The 22,863-nt window shown below is 37.6% G+C and overlaps 1 protein-coding gene across 2 annotated transcripts in view; it reads right to left on the reverse strand.

Moving 5' to 3' along the window:
• PBX3 (PBX homeobox 3) overlaps positions 1–22,863 on the reverse strand; it is a 226,731-nt gene that overhangs the window by 30,458 nt on the left and 173,410 nt on the right. For both annotated transcript variants that reach the window (XM_015116821.3, XM_015116823.3), the window contains exons 3-5: positions 22,424–22,665; positions 8,051–8,241; positions 2,199–2,334 (exon numbers count right to left, since the gene is read on the reverse strand). In XM_015116821.3, the coding sequence (XP_014972307.1) occupies positions 2,199–2,334; positions 8,051–8,241; positions 22,424–22,665 (569 nt within the window). The remainder of the gene's footprint in view (positions 1–2,198; positions 2,335–8,050; positions 8,242–22,423; positions 22,666–22,863) is intronic.

The raw sequence follows: 22,863 nt of genomic DNA on the forward strand, positions 1-22,863 counted from the left end.
TAATAGAGCTATATCTATATTATTTCTACCTCTGTACCTTTTTCTCAGCAATTGCTTAAAAAAAAAATCAAAACATAATAAAGCTATTTTTCCATAGAAAACAAGTGAAATAAATTTAGTAATTAACTATTTTAAAAAACACACACTGGTAAATGGGTTCCTAGCCTATTTTAGAAGTTAAAACTCCCTAGTTCAGAATAGCCAGAAGGAAACCTTTTTATCACTTATTCCACAAGTGTGTACTGAGCACACTCTACACTACACACAAAGTGTGAAGTACTACAGCTAATGAAAACTCCAGATTTCATTGTTTTTGAAATAGATGATATTAATCTGTGTTATTCTCTAATGGTGCAGATATTATAGAAGTGTTTTTAAAAAAAGAGTGGAAGCAAGAAAATACCTTAAATTCATCCACAAACATTCAAATTCTAAGTCAGAGAGTGGTTGTGAGAACAGGAAAACCAGATGTGGCATCATCATCTGGTGTTTGGCATGAACCTAATCCTTTCATTAATGTTCAGGGAAAAGGCACTCACCATAAAACCCTACTTGAAACGATTCTTCTTTTAATTTTGTCTTCTCCAGCTAACCCACCATATCATACTATTCCTCCATATTTCATATGGAAGTAAGTAACCCAGTTTGTAATGTTTTATATAATATATGTCTATGTAAGCTGGTAATCCAAATCAGTTATATTCCATTTCTAACTGCGTACAAAGAAATCAAGATATACCATTTCATAAGAGAAATGACAATAAACCTTGAATGAAATCTTAGTTATGAATCAAAGCTTGTTCTTGAGTTTCTACAGAAAATAATGCCAAAAGAGGAGCTGGAAATCATCTTACACCCAGGCCCTATTCCCTTAAATAACAATGACTTCATACACTGACATGAGACCCTCATTGGAACTTGAAGGGGATCTTGAACTTTATCTACAGCACGAGTATTTATTTAGAAACTACTTATAAAAATGGTTTCATGTGACCCCTAGTGAACACTGAAATTTTTGACAAGGGTCAGCTTTTCCTTAAGTTTCACTACAAAAACTGGTTGGTAAACTGCTGCTTTTGCATGCTATAAAGAAATGCTCTTCAAATGTCATCTATTAACAATAATATGAACATTTAAATAAATTTGTATTTTAGAGGTAATGCTAATAGGATATATTTATGTTCTAAAGAGGTACAGGTGTTTGCTAATTTATTTGTTTCCAATCCTCAGTCCAAATACCAGTCTATTTGACTAAAACTGAATGTATTTTTGTTAGAATATGACAACTAACTTCAGGGTCAGAAATTATTACAAATAAACTTTTTTTTAAAACCCCAAAACCAAAAACCCTGAAAGCATGAATTTAATTCTCGTGTTTAATGGATAACAAGGAAGCAAAGAAATCCCTGGGACTCCAACATTGTAGTATGTTACCAAGAAAGGGCCTGGTGAATTCCTCAAAGCTTTCACCAAAGAGTTATATTAAATTTCCTTTCAGCAACAAAACAAATTGGTTTCTTGCTGGTAGAAGTTTAGGTCAGTCATCTAAATCAGCGAAATCAGGAATACATGCCATTTACTGGAGAGTCACTTAAGTGTAAACTGCGTCTCTCCCCATGGCATGTTTATGTCCTCTCTAGAGAAGATTTACACTGGGGAATGGGGGTGGTGGTGGTCTTGATTCCTTGCCACTTAGGGTTTTTAAAAATTATCAAAGGTTGGGCGGGCGCAGTGGATCAAGCCTGTAATCCCAGCACTTTAGGAGGCCAAGACGGGCGGATCACGAGGTCAGGAGATCGAGACCATCCTGGCTAACCTGGTGAAACCCCGTCTCTACTAAAAAAATACAAAAAAAACTAGCCGGGCGAGGTGGCGGGCCCTATAGTCCCAGGTACTCCAGAGGCTGAGGCAGAAGAATGGCGTGAACCCGGGAGGCGGAGCTTGCTGTGAGCCAAGATCCAGCCACTGCACTCCAGCCTGGGCGACAGAGAGAGACTCTGTCTCAAAAAAAAAAAAAAAAAAAAAAAAATTATCAAAGGTTTAAAATCTTGCCTAAAACTGTAGAAATATCTACATTTTCTTTGTATCTTTTTTGATGATAGAACATTTGGATATGAAATTTGATTATAACGCCCTGAGGGAGGAATGGGGTTCCTGTATCCACAGGGAACAAGACAGACCCATGGGTCCTTTCTCACCTGTGACACTGTGATGCTGCATTTCTTGGCCAGCTCCTCTTTGGCTTCTTCACTGGGGTAGGGGTTGCTGAGGTGTGAGTAAAAATATTCATTCAAGATTTCTGTGGCCTGTTTACTGAAGTTACGCCTTTTCCGTCTATGATAAGAGTGAAAAAAAAAAGAATTGCAGTTACAATCAACATTAACCTAAGAGGGATAGGTTAATTAGGATGATACCAAAAAAGTAGATTTCTCTTTTTAAACATCCTTAAGTTCTAATTTATTTCTATAATATTGTAAGTTATGTTCTAGACATCCTCCAAAGCATTATCCAACTCATTTTAAGATGTAGGATCACTGAGAAAAATACCAGACTATGAAACACAATTAATTGTGCTTCATTCTTCGAGGACCTAATATTTTAGGTATTCAATGAAGATCCAGTGAGAACAAACAAGGTCTATCAGAGAGCTTACAGGGAAGAGGACTGGGCAGAGGAAGAGTTCTGAAACAGAAATATCTTGTCTAAAGGGTTAGAGCAGGTTGGAGCACTGTAAAAGGGAATGTGTGAGATGTGTCTGGAAGGATGGGCAGGGGGCAGATTATAGAAGCTCAGTGGACTCTATAAAAATTTTTGGATTTTATGCTGAGTGCAATAGGAAACTATTAAAGGTTTTAAGTTTCATGTTTTTAAAAGATCATTCTGATTGCTGAGAATAGTTGGAGGAGGGCATGAAAAGAACTACAAAGCCCATTTTAGGAGATGACTGCACTGGTCAAAATGAAGATGATAGTAACTTGGCACAAGGTGAGAGCAATGAAAATAAGATTCAAGATCTACTTGAAAGGTAAAAGCAATAGGACCTGATGATGTATTGAATGGGAGGAGTGAGTGAGGTAGATAGAGAAGGAAGTTTAGGGGAAAAAAAAATACATCGGGAAGGATTTCTAGGTTTTTCTGCTTAAGCAACTGACTGGACTGGGGTATGATTTTCTTCACTAGGCAAAGAGGAGAGAACAAAAATTTTTCTTTTGTTTTTGTTGGGAAGGGGGCAACAGAATTTCAAAAGATCAAGCATTTATTAACAATATATTTCAAGTAGCAAAAATGTCATTTCTGTTTGGGTTTTGTTATTAAGATTTTAAAGAATTCCAGCCTGAAAATTATTATTTGTCAGAATTCACTTTCAATTAAGTACCCCAGTAACTAGAAAATACCTTCCCCAGATAATTTTCTTAATACTCTCTTCCAAATAATCTTAATTCTTCTCAACTGTGATATCCCACAGTCAGAAAAGACAAAGTCAGTAGGCTGTTGTAAAGGTATGCACTGTATGAGATTCTTCTAGTCAAAATGATGTCACTCATATGGCAGGTTAAGTATGTCATCTACATTTCAACATTAAGGGAGAGTCAAGGGAGCAAGAAATCTAGGTCTGATCAAAACAACTCAGGTTTTAGTCCTGAAATTTCTTAATTTCAATAATTTTTAGGAGGGTTAAACTATTGTTTTCTGGGAGATGAAGATGAGATTCAAGATCTATTTGGGGATTACAGTCAACAGGATTTGATGATGAACTGGATGGGAAGGTGGTAAGGGAAGACAGGGAAGGAAGGGAACGAGGACAAATACACCAAAAAGGAGGCCAGTTAGCATTTTTGCAGGAGTCATGTGTTGCTTGAAGAGAAAGACAAGGTCCCAAGGTGAGAGCACGTTGAAGAGGTACACTCTGATGAGTAGGTGCATGGGTAAAGTCTAGACTAGATACTGAAAATGCCAAATTTACAGGCATTATCTGACCCATAGACATTATTTGTTGAGACCACACAGTAATTACTTGCTCATAAAAATCTAGGTTTCTGACTTCTTATGAAAAATTGGGATACCAGCCATACTGGGCCCACATTCTTAGAAGGCAGCTCTAGGCTAAAGCTGAGTAATAGTGTCCCCTTAGATATGCACCTGCCTGCTCTAACCCTCCTTGTCCCTCCCTGTATCCCTGATCCAGTCACTCTACTCAATTCCACTATATGTAAGCATGTGAGTCTGTGACTCCTAGTATAAAACATGGAGCCCAGGAGCAGGGCCCAGGGTAGATGGGAATAGATGACACAAGTGCATCTCTTTGGGAAATAGGGACGTGTGAAAGGAGGATCAAAAAGAAGTATGTCTAGGAAAGCAAAGAGAAGTTTGGCTCACATCACTTTTGCCCAGGGGTGGTTTTTAACAAACATCAAAACACCTCAGAGAACAAACAGAATAGCTCACTGGACATTCTGGCTGTGTCCAAACTACAGCACTTCTACTAGAAGAGAAGACAGACCCACACAAATTTATTCTTAAATGTTTTGCATTGGTGCATGCTTCGTCTTCTCCAATTATGAAGAAAACATGAGCATGGGAAGTCAGAGTGAGCGAGGGAATCATATATCTGACTGAGCATGTTTGCCTAGAGCAGAGCCCCTTGCCTTCTCAGTGCAGAGGGCTTGCTGGGAGGCACTACAAGAATAGATGGAACCAAAGCTCAGTATTTGCATTCACTCGAAGGCACAGGAGAGAACTTGGTCTTACACGTTATTTATTTTTTAGAAAACATCCTGTAGAAAATGCCCATTAAGCATTTCCCCTCAGTTTCACTCCCCCAGGGTTCACCATACTCTAAATGGCTATGCCTCAGGCCAGTGTGCAGTGGCACATCAGTCCAGGCCTGTGTCCCACCAGCATCACAACATTACTAACAGCAATCTCTGCGGGAGAAGAGACTCTGCTCCAAGCTCTGCCACTCTCTCATTCTGGCTCTGCTCACTCTAGGCTGTTAATATACTTTCTCTTCATGGAAGAAAAATAAATTATTTAGGTGTATACATTATGAATGCAGTTATTTAAAAAATAAGCATGCATGTTGACAAGAATGGGAAAGCATCAGCAGAAATAAGGAGAGCAATTATGTTAGAAAATATTCCTTTCTATCAGACATATGTTTTACTATCTTTGTTACATTAGGCTTTTTAATAAAATGTTCAAATTTGACAAGTAATTTTAAAATGTTTTTTGTCTTCTGATACTACCTCTTTAACCCTGATTTGAGCTGTTACAAAGTATTAAGTGGAATTATTCATTCATCTGGCCAGTCAATAAATTATTTTTGATAGCCTCTAACATATAAGTCATTTGCTAGAATTGTGGGGAATGCAAATGTGTAAGTCTTGGCTGTTGCTTTCAATGACACTGTGGCTTACTAAGGGAGAGAAGAAATGTTCATGAAAAACTACAAGAAAAGGGAGTCTACAGGAAGTTCGGTCTGAATAGTTGTATAAACATAGTATAAGTGTTCAAGGGAAGGAAGGGCTAGTTCAGTGGGGTGATTAAGGTGGATTTTCAGAAAAGCGAGCATTTAGACGAGACCTGGAACGATGAGCAAAATCTCACTAGATCCAACAAGTACAAGCACTGGTTCCATTCCGGGCTCCATTCCAGATACCCTCACAGATGATGACTCATTACTGGTAACCAGCTTAGAGAGACGGTTTGTTGTGGGAGCCAGGGAAGTAAGTGGTTAGACTTAGGAAAAGAACGAATTCTAAGCAGTAGAAACATAATTCCATGAAGCATTTCATTTTTGGAAGAAATACAGGAAAGAACAATTTAGTGATATATAAATAAGAACACTGAAAATGTTCAAACTCTGATCTAATAATTCCATTTCTAAGAATTGATCCTTAGGAAATAATCCTAAAGACCAAAAAGGTTTAATCCATGAAGATTTTCATTAAAATGTTAGTTTCAATAAAAATCTATCTAAAATAGTACCCTCTACATTTTCTCTCTCCTTGACTTGCTTTATTTTTCTGCATACCACTACCAACCTAGTACATTTCATTACATTATTAAATACAGTGTTATGGCATATTTGTTCACTTGTTTACTGTCTGTTTCCTTAAGTAGAATATAAGCTCAATTGGGGCAAGTATGTTAACCTGTCTTGTTTACCAATATATCCTCAGTATCAATAAATATTTGTGGAAGGAAGAAAGGAAGAAATTATATGAAAATTAATAGTTGGTTGGGCATGGTGGCTCCTGCCTGTAATCCCAGCACTTTGGGAGGCAGGACAGCTTGAGCTCAGGAGTTCAAGACCAGCCTGGGGAACATGGTGAAACATCATCTCTACAAAAAATACAAAAATTATCCAAGCATGGTGACACATGCCTCCCAGCTACTCGGGAGGCAGAGGCAGGAAGATCACTTGAGCCTGGGAAGTCGAGGCTGCAGTGAGCCATGAGAACATCATTTACTGCACTCCAGCCTGGGTGACAGAATGAGACCTTCTCTCAAAAATAAAAAACAAAGAAAAGAAAAGAAAAAGAATAATTAATGGAGACAAATTAAATGCTCAAAAATAAGAGAATGCTAAGGACATTATTTATTTTATATACATTTGGTAACTTCAATTGTTAAAATGCTATTTATAATTAGAGCTTATGCTACATGGAAATGTTTACGTATTCATGGTAAATTTTTTAAAAAGCAGACCAGACTGTGTAAATTGACCCATCACAGAAATATTTCTTTTAAAAAGCCCCCAAACAAAAAGAGAGAGAATAAAACATTTATAGTGATTTTTTTTTCTTTAGGTAATAAAAATGAGGTTAACTTTTATCCTTATCCTTTTATTCCATATATTTTCCAAACTTTCCATAGTGAGCTTGGCATTTTTTAAATAGAAAAAAGAATAATAAAATCTTCACAACAACAAAGAAGCAATGCAGACAGGGACGGGCCTTAAATGTCAGGATAAGGAGTGTATATGTGAAGTATGCATATATCCAGCATTGGAAAACTACCGTAGTTTTTAAGCAAAGCAATCAGAGTAGCACAGTGATGTTATAGAAACAAACAAGGGATATGGAGGATGGGCTGGAGGGCAGTAGGACTGGAGACAGGGAGACTAGTAGGTACTGTGCTAGTTCACGTACAAAAGGATGGACAGGAACTGAGACGGAAAGAAAGAGCTAACATGAAAAACGCTGAAAATGCTCCACACACTTTGTTTTCCAGTTGAGAAGCTATCTTAGTCATTTCCTTTAATATTGTGAGATTTGGATGATAATTATCACCTCTGTCAGATTCCATGGGAGAAGAAAGAAAAACAAAACAGAAACTCCTTTCCAAAGCTGCAGATTGATCATAAGCTTTGGCAATGCCCCGAGAGGCATCCCTACAGAGGCAGCGTACACTAGGACGTTGACAATTCTTCTGTTCTGTCACTCAGTAGGTCACCACATACAATTTATTACCATATACAATATATTACCTAACTCCTGTGAAACTTGGGGAAAGCTTCGGATAAAGGGAAATTTTCATCCTTACAGGAAAAATGATAGGCTTTCTTTCTTGATTTGGATATACAGACTCTGGAGCTTTGTGGTAACTGCTATTAACTGAAATGCCTCTTCCTTCTTAGGAGTATCAATATCTCCAAGTATTTTCCGATAATATGCACAAGCAGTGTAACATTAAGAAACTCTTAGAAAATACCCCTTGTTAAAATAGTTATATGCAGAAAACTATCCTTAAAAACACTTTTTAGCATCAGAATGGAAAGGCTACATATTCCTAAAGCCATCAGCAGAGACGCCAATCCTATTCATTTCCTGAGTCACTAAACTGGCAACTAACCCACACTACACTACCATTCCCAGACAGGAAAGCTTGACAGCACAGGCACCATGAGTTGAATTACCTGTCCATTGCACAAAAGAGCTCATATGGCCAAAAGAATTTAAGACCAATGGGTCAGTTTTACAGAAAAGAATATACAAGGAGTGAAAGACGGGGGAAAGCCATGCAATAGATTTATGGCTTCACATACCTGGCATCGAGGAACCTTGATCTTAAAATCATAACTGCTTCACAAGTGCTTTGTTTGAGTTGCATTTGAATGGAACTAAATTTTCGATGGATGATGCCCACCATTCTTTCAATCTCTTTTGGAGAAATGGGACGTGTTCTACTCTGTTCTCGGAGAAGGTTCATCACATGTGTAGTAAATTCATTACATGCCTGTAATGGGAAAAAAAAAATCACTCCTTTGGAAACTGATATTTTATATTATCACATAAAGAGATTAACATCTGAATTTACACCTCATTTGCAATCACCAATAGCATTATACAGTGTGTAGGGTAAAACGAAAACTAAGACACTTTCAAAATGGTAGTAATAGTAGTTAAAGCAGCAAGAATTCTGAAACCGTGCATGGTCAGATGTGCAAGGGAGATAGCATTCAGCTGCTCTTCCCACCCACCCCTGTCTAGTTCCAAAATTATGTTTTCCCATTCGAGGATGCTCCCTACCAATTCCCATATACAAATAAAAATATATGTTAATTGTTAATACTAAGTACCACCTATTTTCTCTGGGGTTTTACATTTAGTCAACAAATGCTTACTGAACAACTACAAAGTTCAAACTCTTGCCAGTGCTGTAAGGAACATAGAAATGAGTAAGATGCAGGCCTGGCCTTTGGTGAGAAAAAATATATAAAAAACTAATTCAGTGCAAAGACTAACAGGAAGATATTAATAAGTTCCAAGGAAGGAATATTCTCATCTGTAGGCTTCATGGATTGCGCTTTAAAGAATAGGTAGCATCTTTGAAAGGTAGATAAAGATGGAAGTCAGGAGGAATTCCAGGCACTAGAAATTAACAGTATGTTGCAAGTTCAGAATATGGCAAGTAGGAATACAGATAATATGTAAAGAGGCAAGAAGGATTCAGGCTTGAATTAGCACATAAAGGGCCTTGCATGCCAAGCATTCCAACGACCTATTACAATTTAGCTGTAGTGCAGGCCTTTAGTGGATATAAGCCATCTCTGTATAGCAGCTCAACTCTTCAAGAGATGTCCAACAGAAAATAAGGATCAGATTTGGGTCTCAAACTTTTTAGTTAACAATCCTCAGACATTGTCTCTTTCAGTACACACACACACACACATACACACACACACACACACACACACACACACACACATTTCCCCTAAAATTCAGAGTCTCACTCTGTCACCTAGGCTGGAGTGCAGTGGTATGATCATAGTTCATTGCAGCCTCAAGCTCCTGGGCTCAAGCAATCCTCCCATCTCAGCATCCCAAGTAGCTGTGATGATAGGCATGTGCCACCATACCCAGCTAATTATTTATTTATTTATTTTTTGTAGAGACGGAGTCTCACTCTGTTACCCAGGCTGGAGTGCTGGAGTGCAGTGGTACAATCTCGGCTCACTGCAACCTCCGCCTCCCAAGTTCAAGCAATTCTCCTGCCTCAGCCTCTCAAGTAGCTGGCACTACAGGTGCACATCACCACACCCAGCTAATTTCTTTTAGTCGAGATGGGGTTTCACCATGCTGCCCAGGCTGATCTCAAACTCCTGAGCTCTGACAATCTGCTCGCCTCGGCTTCCCAAAGTGCTAGGATTACAGGCGTGAGCCCTCGCGCCTGGCCCCCAGCTAATTTTTAAATCATTTTTTAGAGTCAGGGTCTTGCTATGTTGCTCAGACTTGTCTCAAACTCTTGGCCTAAAGAGATCCTCCCACCTCAGCCTCCTGAGCTGCTAGGATTACAGGTGTGTGCCACTGTATCCAACTTCATCTATATTCTCTTTGATTTATAAATCTGTATAACTGGGCCTACACTGAAATCCGGTACTGCCCTGGTAAATAAAGCATCAGTTTATACTCCTGAAGAAGAAAAGTCTCTTCTGGCATTTTTCTTAAAAAAGCAGGATGGGAAATTCTGCATCTTACTGCACGGGTGTCCCTGATAGAGTGAGCAGACAGAACAATCACTGATTAATGCAAGACGTGTTTGGAAGTTATGATAATGTCCACTTCCCTACAGGTATCCTGAACACTGCTTACATATAGCACACGATGGTTTTTCTAACTGCTCATTGGAGGACTAACCTTTCCTGTACACTGTGTATTTCACTTACTCTACGCTTTTACAGAGCTTTCCATAAATATTTCTAAGATAAGGTAAAATGAGTCTTACTATGTAAAGTTTTTTCAAAAATGTTTTAAGCCGTAGGAAATATTACATTCCTTGCGAGTGGTGACACTATATGATACAGGATTCTTCAGAGTGTAGAATTATGCAATATACATATCTAATAAACATCTACAAATTGGTGGGCTTTTTAATACTACAATTCAAGAGTGAGAGTTATGTTGGTTAATAGCCATAAATTCATTATCCCTGAACCATAAGAGAAGAATTCTTAATCTGCAGTCAATGGATAGGTTTAGAAGGTCAATGACCTCCTGAAATCCTATACAAGTTGTGTGAATATTAATAATTCTGATGAATCTGTGAAGTTTTTGTTTTCTTTTCAGATTCTCAGTCTATAATTTTAAAAGGTTAGTAATCATTATCCTAGGATATGACATAGTAAAACATTAAGCAATATTGTAGACTAAAACCAGAAGTTGAAGGCAGAAACCAAGATTTAAAAAAATAAATTTAAGATCTTCGCCACTATATTATCAATTTATTTTATTATTATTTTTTGAGATGGAGTTTAGCTCTTGTTGTCCAGGCTGTAATGCAATGGCACGATCTTGGCTCACTGCAATCTCTGCCTCCCAAGTTCAAGCTATTCTCCTGCCTCAGCCTCCCAAGTAGCTGGGATTACAGGCGTGTGTCACCATGCCCGGGTAATTTTTTTTTGTATTTTTAGTAGAGATGGGGTTTCACCATGTTGGTCAGGTTGGTCTCGAACTCCTGACCTCAAGCGATTTACCTGCCTCAGCCTCCCACAGTACTGGGATTATAGGCGTGAGCCTGTAATAAACAGTACATGGCCTATATATTTATTTTGAGACAGTTTCATTCTGCTGCCCAGGCTGGAGTGCAGTGGCACAATCTTGGTTCACTGCAACCTCTGCTTTCCAAGTTTGAGTGATTCCCATGCCTCAGCCTTCCGAGTAGCTGGGATTACAGGCGTATGCCACTGTGCCCAGCTAATTTTTTTTTTTTTTTTTTGAGATGGAGCCTTGCTCTGTCGCCCAGGCTGGAGTGCAGGGGCGCGATCTTGGCTTACTGCAAGCTCCGCCTCTTGGGTTCACACCATTCTCCTGCCTCAGCCTCCTGAGTAGCTGGGACCACAGGTGCCCGCCACCACGCCCGGCTAATTTTTTGTATTTTTAGTAGAGACAGGGCTTCACTGTTTTAGCCAGGATGGTCTCGATCTCCTGACCTCGTGATCTGCCCACCTCGGCCTCCCAAAGTGCTGGGGTTACAGGTGTGAGCCACTGCGCCCAGCTAATTTTTGTATTTTTGGTAGAGACAAGCTTTTACCATGTTGGCCAGGCTGGTCTCAAACTCCTGACCTCAAGTGATCCGCCTGCCTCAGCCTCCCAAAGTGCTGGGATTACAGGCATGAGCCACCATGCCCGGCCTATATTATCAATTTAAACAATTTTATGCCAAATTAGAAACAAGTGGTCACCCTACCAGTAAATATATATATATATATATATATATATATATATATATATATATAGCTTTTTCTTGAACTTTCCCTAAGGAGATGTTTATATAATTTCCAAGTTATATAATGTGGCCAACTCTACCCTTCAGTATTCTCATGAGTAAAACAACAATAATTGAACTAGAACTATTCCCAAACTGGGATTAACAAATTCTACAGTTCTACAGCTAGTTTCATAGAATGTTAACTAATGGTCCAACAATATGGTATGTTTGGGATATGCTGGGTTAACCAAAATCTTAAAAAATGTTTGTGGATAAGACTCTTCAGTATTTCTATCCCAATATTTGTAATAAATCTTCAAGGAGAAACAGTATATCCAACTTTTTCCCAAATAAATGTGGCCAAAAAATTTCTCTCTAGAGTAATACTGTCCAATAGAAATATATTATGAGACACATATTAAATTTTTAAATTCTCAGTAGCCATATTAAAAAAATAAAATACAAAGAATTAGGTGAAATTAATTAACAATATATTTCATTTAACCCAATATATAAAAAATAACCTGGCCTGGGCAACATGGCAAAATCCTGTCTCCAACAAAAATATAAAAACTTAGCTGGACATGGTGGCATGCCTATGGTCCCAGCTACTTGGGAGGCTGAGGTAGGAAGATCACTTGAGCCTAGGAGGCAGAGGCTATAGAGAGCTGAGATTGTGCCACTGCATCCAGCCTGGGTGGCAGAGTGAGAGAAAGAAAAGAAAGAAAAGAAAGAAGGGAAGGGAAGGGAAGGGAGGGGAAGGGAGGGGGAAGGGAGGGGAAGGGAGGGGAGGGGAGGGGAGGGGAGGGGAGGGGAGGGGAGGGGAGGGGAAGGGAGAAAACTGTTAATGAGGTATTTCATTCTTTTTTTGTACTCTTTGAAATCTAGTGTGTATTTTACATTGACAGCACATCTCAATTCAGACTAGTCAGACTTCAAGTGCTCATTAGCTACTTGTGGCTACTGGTTGCTATATTCAGCAGCACAGCTCTATGGTATCTTGTGGACCAAAGTGCTAGGAAAAAATCTTTGGGAAATGCTATGCTAGGTAATCTTTGATACATTTAAAATTTTTTCACCACCATACATTCACACAAACACAATAAAAGCCCATTTGACTTAGGAATGTCCTTGATGAAGCAATATAAATTATTCATCTTACTACCTATAAACCTTTGAGTATGTCTGTAATATTGTGTGTGTCAAATGGGAAGCACACAAAAAAAGCTCTTGTATTGCACACTGAAGGAGGACTGTCTTGAGAAAGAGCACTTTTATGGTTAAGTAATGAGCAGAAGTCAATTTTTTCATGGAACACCATTTTTACTTGGAAACAAGTATGAAAAATTATGATTATATGGAGTTGGGTATTTGGCAGATGTTCTCTCAAAAATGAAACAAGTGAGCCTTCCATGTCAAGGAAAACAGCTGAGAGAATTATGCCAATTAAAAAATTTGAGTTTTCAAGTGAAAATCAGAATTTTGAAAAACTTGCATCCACCACTGTAAGCTTAACAGTTTCCCAGTAGACTTTCTGATGAGTTCAGAGTTGATATTCATAAATATGATATTTTGATATTATATAATGAAATGTGTCAAAATTTGGAAGATATGCATAATTCAGTAAACCTGTACTTTCCAAATGATCAACGCATGATGTCACAAAAGCATGCATAGGTACAAGAGACATTCAAAGTGAAAACCAGACAGTGATCTTAAAGAAACAGAGTACAAAAAGTTAACTGACATGGTTTCAGGTTTCTCATTGCAACATACTTTTACAAAACTATAACTTGTCAAGTTTTGGGGTGTAATATCAAAAAAGAGTATTCACAATTATCTGAAAAGGCTATTAACATCTCTTTTGCAATGACATATCTGTGTGAGGTCAAATGCTCTTCATATATTTCAACCATATGACAACAGTTGACTGTAGAAGCAGATATGAGACTCAAGCTGACTTCTATCAAGCTCATAGTGAGTGTGCAAAAATGAAAAAGCAAGGCCATTCTTCTCACTAAATTTTAAGGTTTTTTGTTTTTTAAAAAAGTTATTTAGGTTAACATATAATAGCTTGTTGATAGTTTTAAATTAATTAGGGCTGGCCATGGTGGCTCATGCCTATAATTCTAGCACTTTGTTGGGGCAAAGTGGGAGTACTGCTTGAGCCCAGGAGTTCAAGACCAGCTTGGGCAACACAGCAAGATCTCATCTCTATAAAACAAATTTAAAAATTAGCCAGGCATGGTAGCACACACCTGTGGTCCCAGATACTAGGGTGGGCTGGGGCAGGAGGATTGCTTGAGCCCAGAAGATCAAGGCTGAAGTCAGCTATTATCATACCACTGTACTCTAGCCTGAGTGACAGAGTGAGAATTTGTCTCTAAAATAAAATAAAATAGGCTGGGTGCAGTGGTTTACACCTGTAATCCTAGCCCTTCAAGAGGCTAAGGCAGGAGGACTGTTTGAGCCCAGAAGTACAAGACCAGCCTGGGCAACAGTGAGACCCCATCTCTATAGGAAATTATTAAAAATTAGCTGGGCACAGTGATGCACACCTGTGGTCCCAGCTACTCAGGAGGCTGAGGTAGGAGAATCACTTGAGCCCAGGAGGTCGAGGCTGCAGTGAGCCATGTTCGCGCCACTGTACTCCAGCCTGGGCGACACAGCAAGACCCTGTCTCAAAAAATAAAATAAATAAAATAATTAGTAAATACTTTACATTTTTCTAGTTTTAATTTCTATTATAATAAATATTGATAGACATAAGCCACCAACCCAAAAGCTTTTACAGAAGTCTCCAATAATTTTTAAGAGTCTAAGTCCTAAGACTGAAAAGTTTGAGAACTGCTGTGCCAGAGTATGGAAGCGTTTCTAATGTGCACACATAACATTGCTAATTCCAACAAACCTAGTTCACTCATTATGGTAACATATATCTATGACAGGGCAAATATCTTAATAAATAATTCAAGACTCCTATGTGAATGACACCTGATACATTAGCTTTCGTAGTTTTTGTCTGGCTGGGTTTTAACCTCTCCAGAATGAGTGTTTGTCTATGGATTCTAAAGAGCAGCCAAAGATTTATACGAGAAAAAAGGGTTAAAAGCAAAAAAGTTTCTGCATCTAAAAACTCATAATTTGCTAAAACATTTGCTGAATGTCTCAAGACTTATTAAGTGAAGCCATCTATGAATGCAAATGCTGATGAGCAATTTGGCAATAGCCCAACATTCACAGAATTCACATAGCTTTTCTTTAAACCAGTAGTTCATACATGATTAATTAGAACATCTCATTTATGTAGTGTGCACTTTAGCTCATTACTCTAAGTAAAATTCGTTAAGTATTTACATTTAGATAATTAAAATCTGGGTACACCCTTAAGAAAGATGCATACACTTTAGGCAAAGTGATTTTTTTCCTTTATACCACTGAAAGTAAATTACAGCCTCATTTCAGCATCATCTGTACCAGGTTCAGAGCAGAGAACAGTACTGCCTCATCACCTAGCTCCTTAAAAGGCATACATTTTTTAAACATATAAACACAGTAAGAATCATCAAATGATTGCAGTTGTTTCAAAGGGCCACCCAACCACATATTAACATTGATGCTATTTATAATATAGAATGCTCATTTCAAACATTTATCATATCTTACATCATGTCTATAAGATATATTAAAATAGACATTTGGAGAAATTTTTCCTTGCCTTATGTTTTCCAAGTAAAACAGTCAGTTACAAGCTTTCTGGTTAATGTCCATAATATAAATACAGATATACTATGGTTAATTGCAGTATTTGGGAAATAAAAGTATGCCTTGAATTTTCTGATTAGAAGTACTGGCAGAAGCTTTTTTCTTTTAATCCAGCTGTTGAAAACTACCTAGGATGCATTTTTGTTTATGTGTTTAAAACATACACTGCAATAACAGTTAACATAAGGCATGGAAGATTTCATCTGTTAAAAGCATTTTCAATCAGTTTTTATTATGAGTCTTTGTCTTTCCCATTTTTTTCCTTTCTCCTTAAAAATCCAAACCAAGTAATAATTGAGGATTTAAAATATTTGGATTCTCAATAATACTTTAATGATATTTTTGGCTGGCAAAACTGTCTCCTCAATATCTGTACATATTTGGTTTACACACAAAATTAAAGTTTTCAGTGTTTTCCTTATTTTGTGGTGGGGTTTTTTTCATTGTGGATTCAAGACTCAACCTCTTTTTTGCCTTTAAGTTTATATTGTGGAAGTAAAACTGTAAAATAGACAGTGGGCAAGCACTGATTTTGGGGGAAGTTTTATAATGATCAGTGATCAGATCTAAAAACTGAATTGGTTTTCTGTAACCATCAAGAGAAGCTAACTGTAAACAGACCATAATATTCTAAAACCCACTTTTGACAAGAAAGAATAAATCTCTTTTAAAAAGTAGATGCCCCTCATATTTGCACTGCAACTATTTTCCAAATGTCTTGCCAGCCTCACGAGTAACTCTAGTCAAATACGGTAGATTTTGTATTTACCGAATGCTTATTAAATCAACAAATTTTTCTTGTTTTGGGTTAAAAGTCTGCATTTAAAGGTTCTAAGCCAACTAAAATGAGACCAATATGCCTAAGGAATAGGCACAAAGATGAAATAGCTGTTGTACCTCAATACTTCTTAACTAATTACATGGTTTAGGGACCTATCTCATGAGAGTTTTGTAAGGATTATATTATATAATGTATGTTAAAGTTCTTTGCACAGAGTCTGGAGCATAATTAACACTCAATAAATGACAGTTATTATTGATGACAATAAAAATGGTAATTTTATTAAATTCATACTATTTTTATGTCATTACTCTGCAAGCAAGTCCACACTTTATCTAATATAGTTCTGCCTTCTCATTGCCTCAATAAGTACAAAAACTGCTTCCAAAGAAGTTGAAAAAAATAAGAGTATTCAAATGTATTAAATAAAACAATTCATTATATTAATCAAGCTTGTGGTCATAAATACAACTGGCACACAGAGCCAATAAACTAGTAACTCGAAGGAAAAAAAGGGAACAAACCAAACCCTCCTTCCAGGCAAGGAAAAGGCCAGGCATGAAAGTCAACAGGAAGTAAAACTCTTCCCTTGGAATAATGAATGACAAATCCTTGCTTTGGAACATGAAATCAGGTAGTATTCTTTTGTCTATCCTGCTTAACTATTAAGAAGAAATAGCAAAATGGAATTAGGAGTTTACAGGCTACACAATCTCTAATGTGAAAACGTCAGCATTTTTTAATTTGATAAAAATAAAATCCTTCACAAGCAAAAGCTATTTTGCCAGCAAACCTAAGCATATAATGTAGAGATCTCAAAAAGCACAAGGACACGCTTTTACAGTGGTTTACATTTTCACCCATTCTCCATTCCCCCTGCAATCTGTAAGTCCTCTGGTAGTCAAATGCTACCTGATTGGTCCTGAGCACATTCAGTGTATTCCTTGGTTCTAGTGCTTTTTGCCTGATTTGGGGTGAGTTCAAATGACGTCTGTGAACTCAGAAAGCAGGTTCCCAGATGCTTGGGAAGGGTTGGGACCCTGACAACACTTTTGCCTTCAGCAAAAAATGTATTTCAATATAATTATAGTAGATAGCTTTCAATATGTCATCTCTATTATAGCAGCTGTAAATTATGAGTGAATTGCCTGTGTACAAGCATTTCTTCTGGTACAAGCAAAGTGGGAGAGCTGCATAGAGCATTATATATCTTTTCCTTTTTAACTGAGAAGAAATCTTGAAGTCAAATTTCATTTGCAAAAACCAATGTGTCCATTTCCTTTTGGTAGGGTGGTGGAGGAACCAAGAAAGACCAGTTCAATAGAAGGCCTGTACTTCTTAAAAACAAGGCTTCCCAGGAACCTTGGCTTAAGTTCTAGGAACTCACCTATTCTAACAGTGGTCCTTTAACCATAAGAACATATTTGCAAGGTACAGTAAAGGCATTTTTCAAAAGCTGTAGCTAATCAACAAGAAGACAGAGAAGCAACTAGGTTTGTCTCTTAGCTAAAAAGCGAGGCAATGTACCCAAGATGAAGTATTACAGGACAGTTTGCCGCAAGCTTTGGAAATTTTCATATTCCTCCTGGGTGTTAGAATCAACAAGAAGAAAATAAAATAGTTTTGTTTCCTTTTGGGTGGCAGTAATATTCAAGAACCTTACCCTAACATATATCCCATGCCTAATATTTCAAAAGTGTTTATAAGTGAATTTTTAGATGGTTATCATCAAGAATCATTAAATCTGAGCCTATGTAATAGAGACATATGATAAAAGAACAATTTTCTGGAGGGAAAAAAGACAGGATTTTAAAGACAATACCATCTCTAAAACATATACATAAAACTGAGCCTTGCAGCTTGGATTTAATTTTGCTCAAACTGTAGCTCTAGTCTGTCTGCTTAGCTTTGTAAATGTGGCTGTGCTTATGAGGTACTTTAATTTACTGCAGTGGTGATGTTTGTTAATTTTATGGCAATCTAAATCTAAACAGGCTTCAGATACATTTTCATTACAGCTTCATTGTGAAACACAGTAGAGTGAATAACTCTTAAGATTCCAATGTAGTTTATTTCTAAAAGACTCAACACAATTTTCTGTTGAAGCCTTTGTCTTAACATATATGTTCTTCCTATTTACTATTAAGCTTTCTGTCACTCAGAGTACCCATGTTCACTTTTAGGAGGAAAAATATAATTTCTGGAAAGTGATTAAAATAGTTGTTTTTGGCTGGGCACGGTGGCTCACACCTGTAATCCCAGCACTTTGGGAGGCCACAGCAGGTGGATCATGAGGTCAGGAGTTCAAGACCAGCCTGGCCAAGATGGTGAAACCCTGTCTCTACCAAAAATACAAAAAAAAAAAAAAAAAAAAAAATTAGACGGGTGTGGTGGTGGGTACCTGTAATCCCAGCTACCTGATCAGGAAGCTGAGGCAGGAGAATCGCTTGAACCTGGGAGGTAGAGGTTGCAGTGAGCTGAGATCGCACCACTGCACTCCAGCCTGGGCGACAGAGTGAGCCTCTGTCTTAAATAAAAAAAAAAAAAAAAAAAAAAAAAAAAAAAAACCAACACGTTGTTTTTCCATCTGCTCGATTCCCATTTCAAACGCAAACCAACATGGGAAAATCAGAGAAAACCAGAATGTACCTGAATTATTTTCCAGTTCTACATGGGTAGCAGCACAATTCAATGAAAAAGGAAGACATATTTTCAGAAACTGATTTCAACGTCTGATTCTGACACTAACTAGATGTGCGACGTTGGACAAATCACTTACCCTCTCTGAGTCTCATTTTCTCCTCTATAAAATGGAAATTACAATACTATCTATTTTAGAAGTCCTATCCCTTCTTAGCTCTGTTTAGCCCTTCTTGTAACACCAAAGCATGTCTCTGAAAGGACCATCCAGATAAAGCCCTTGTACCCTAAAGAATTGAAAGGAAAAGTTGGGCCGGGCGCGGTGGCTCAAGCCTATTGTAATCCCAGCACTTTGGGAGGCCGAGACGGGCGGATCACGAGGTCAGGAGATCGAGACCATCCTGGCTAACCCGGTGAAACCCCGTCTCTACTAAAAAATACAAAAAACTAGCCGGGCGAGGTGGCGGGCGCCTGTAGTCCCAGCTACTCGGGAGGCTGAGGCAGGAGAATGGCGTAAACCCGGGAGGCCGAGCTTGCAGTGAGCTGAGATCCGGCCACTGCACTCCAGCCTGGGCAACAGAGCGAGACTCCATCTCAAAAAAAAAAAAAAAAGAAAGAAAGGAAAAGTTGACCGTTTTGGGTCAAAATGCACCGATCCTAATAATTTAGGAGAACAACAGTCACAAGAGCTATAAAAACCAGCCCCCAAGACAACTTAAAAGAATTAAATGCTGCTACATCACTTCTAAAACAATTCCAAACCTACAGGAGAAAATTTGTAAATTAAAATTCTGCTGAATCTGCCAACTAGTCATCATACCCCATCTATTCATTTGTCCCTACTGTACAGATTTTATGTATCTCTATTTTTCCATCTGAAGTATTAAAACAAAAAAGGAACTATATATTTAGATTGTTATTAGGCTACTGATTATATCCAGAAATAATTCCTGAATACATTTTTAAACTCAGTGCTTCCCAATTTGATCTTCAATTAAAAAAAAAGAGATAAATGTATGAAGAACATGCATATACATGTATATTTTAAAAGCCAAAACAAAACAAAACAACAACAAAAAACTCTGGTGATTTGATGCTGTTATCAGCTGGGGCTAAAGTTACCTAAAATCTCATGGAAAATTTTGTAGGATATTTCTAAAACAATGAGACTCAGGACCTTGTCATTGACTGACACCAGCTTCACACAACTTCCACCAGGGTTGTATGGAGAAGTAAGGAGGCAGGTGTGAAGACACATGGCAGGAGGTAGTAAGGAACCGCCTTAATTCCTCAGCCAAAAAACTCGGGCCATTTGGCCTCTAATATTATATCTCTTTCCATGCAAGGTGACTGGTGATGTTTATCTAGTAAGTAGGTATGGTTATTTTAGCATAAAGTTATACAATTAGGAATATACTACACATAAGAGTCATTTTCTACTGTTTATGCTCAGGGGCAACCTTTTCAACCATGACTTATTTTGTTTACTCTCAATTATTCATATGTCAAATCAGAAAGTGGGATTTTTTTTTACATACATACATACACACGATAATTTTTCCAAAATTCTTATTTGTACATTTTCCACTGAAAGTTATTCTTACAAATGAGACTAGACATACAGTTTTAGATCCCAGAAAATCCTATTCCAAAAATAGAAAACATCTTATAATATATTAATTTACATTACAGTTTAACTTAAAGATATACAAATTTTTCTACTCTCCCTCAAAACACACTCACCTCTGGGATAGGATTCAGCATTTGCTTAAAACCATTGTATCCAGAATATTAGAAAAGGCAATGTGAAAAAAATACAACGACATTCAACTGAAACTATACAGAGAACATAGAGGGAAAAAAATCAGTATTAAAACTGATCAGGGGTTGCCAGGGATCAGTGGGGAGGAAAGAATAAAAGAGAGGGATGAATAGCACAGAGGATCTTTAGGGCAGTGAAAATACTCTGTATGAGCCTATAATGATGGGTACATGCCATCATAAATTTATCCAAATCCATAGAGTGCACAATACCAAGAGTAAACCCTAATGTAAACTATGGATTTTGGGTGATAATGATGTGTCAATGTAGGTTAATCAATTTTAACAAATGAACCCCTCTGGTAGGGGATGCTGATAATGGGAGAGACCATGCATGTGTGAGGAAAGGGGGTATACGTGATATCTCTCTTCTTTCCTCTCAAATTGGTCTTGTGAACTTAAAACTGCTCTTTAAAAAAGTCTTTAAAACACACACAAAACTCACCAGGACTCCCATTTCACACTAAAGTGTGTGGACTTTAAAAAGTACTTGCCTACAGAGTGAAATACTCATGGGTGAAATTATAGGATGTCTAAGACTTGCTTTAAAATACTCTACCAAATTGGGGCTGGGTACACAAAATAAGAGTGGCAAAATGTTGATAACCGTTTATCTGCGTAAAAAGTAGCTGATTCCTTATTTGGGGTTGAACTCTATGAAATTACCATATTCAACTGTTTCTGACCTCAAAACTTAGCAATTTCATAGGGTTCAGTCTAATACTATTCTCATTATTTTTGTGTACATGTGTTATAAAATGTTCCATAATAATACGTTTTTAAAATTATCTTCCAAATGACAAATCTTATCAAATGAGAATTCCTCCAACTTGACAGCTTTTCAGCATTAAACTAGAAACTAAAATATGTGTAAAAAAGACCCACCAATATTTTACTTTATTACATTAAATCTAAGACTCACTTGTTTTTCCCTACATTTTAACATCTCTGAAATGTGAAAGCATTCTATAATCAGTAATATTTTATAGTTAAACTAGCAGTATTAATTTTTTCTTGGTGGTACATAAAATAATGATGCAACTTAAAATCAAAGTTATCTTAGATTCAGTATGGTTAATATAATTGCTGAGAACTGGATTTTTAACCCATATTCTCTTTCTAATCAGGAATTTAGCACATAATGCCTTGCCTAACACTCCCTGTCCTGGGGTATCCATAATTATCTTGGGAGGTCTCATACTCAGAGAAACAGGCCAGAACCTGCTTACTTGGTGAAGTTCCCTATAGTCTGGCACAATCCATAAGAATTAATTCCCAGGAGGATTCTGGAGCTCACAGCATAGGAGGGAAAAGCTCACTGTGCAATGCTTCCCTTCAAAAGTGATTAAAGCTTATGAACAAGGCTAGTGCATAAATGTTAATTATACAGAGCTTTGAAAAGCATCAAGTGGTGAGGTGAGAGGGAAGAATGACTGCAGGTGTGGTAGTAAGGGCACGTGAATGTGAGGAATGAATAAAACTAAAACAAGTAGATGAGATATAATAGGTAGAGCTCCACCTCCAAAATCTCAAAGGGTCTTCATTTCATGAATCCAACAATTCACTTGGATTTTTGCATTGACCTTATTTATTTTGTAATTTGTGTTAACACCTACCCCTCACAGCCCTCAGAATTGGTTAGCATGGTCTAATAGAAGAGCAACAGAGGGTTTGTGTAGGACTATGAGAGTGGCGGCTGCTGACCTGTTCATATTTCTCCAGTTCTGTGTGATAGATTTGTCTGATCTGGGTCAATTTGGCTCTGTAATCTGAGTGTTCAATAGAGTTATCTGAAGAACCTCCAGAGGCTGCCGCGGCTGCAGCTGCTGCCGCCGATCCCCCACCTTTCTCAGGACCTGAAACCCCTTCTGCCAAAAGCATATTGTCCAGTCTCATTAGCTGGGGATCGGGAGGGTCCTCCTCCTGGGCTCCTCTGATGCTGAGACCTTCAAGGAAAGAGAGAGAGAGACAGAGAGAGAAGAAGCGAGAAACAGAGGACAAATAGTGTGAGTATTTTGTTTATTTGAGAAAATGATCAAACAACATCAGTGTACTACAATTCATGCTGAGAACTTCATTGTTCACATTTGATCAATAAGTTTGAATAAGTATGAAAATTATTTTCAAGATAATGTTTACATGCA

This window comes from Macaca mulatta, chromosome 15 (assembly GCF_049350105.2).
Source record: "Macaca mulatta isolate MMU2019108-1 chromosome 15, T2T-MMU8v2.0, whole genome shotgun sequence".
NCBI classification, from domain to species: Eukaryota; Metazoa; Chordata; class Mammalia; order Primates; family Cercopithecidae; genus Macaca; species Macaca mulatta.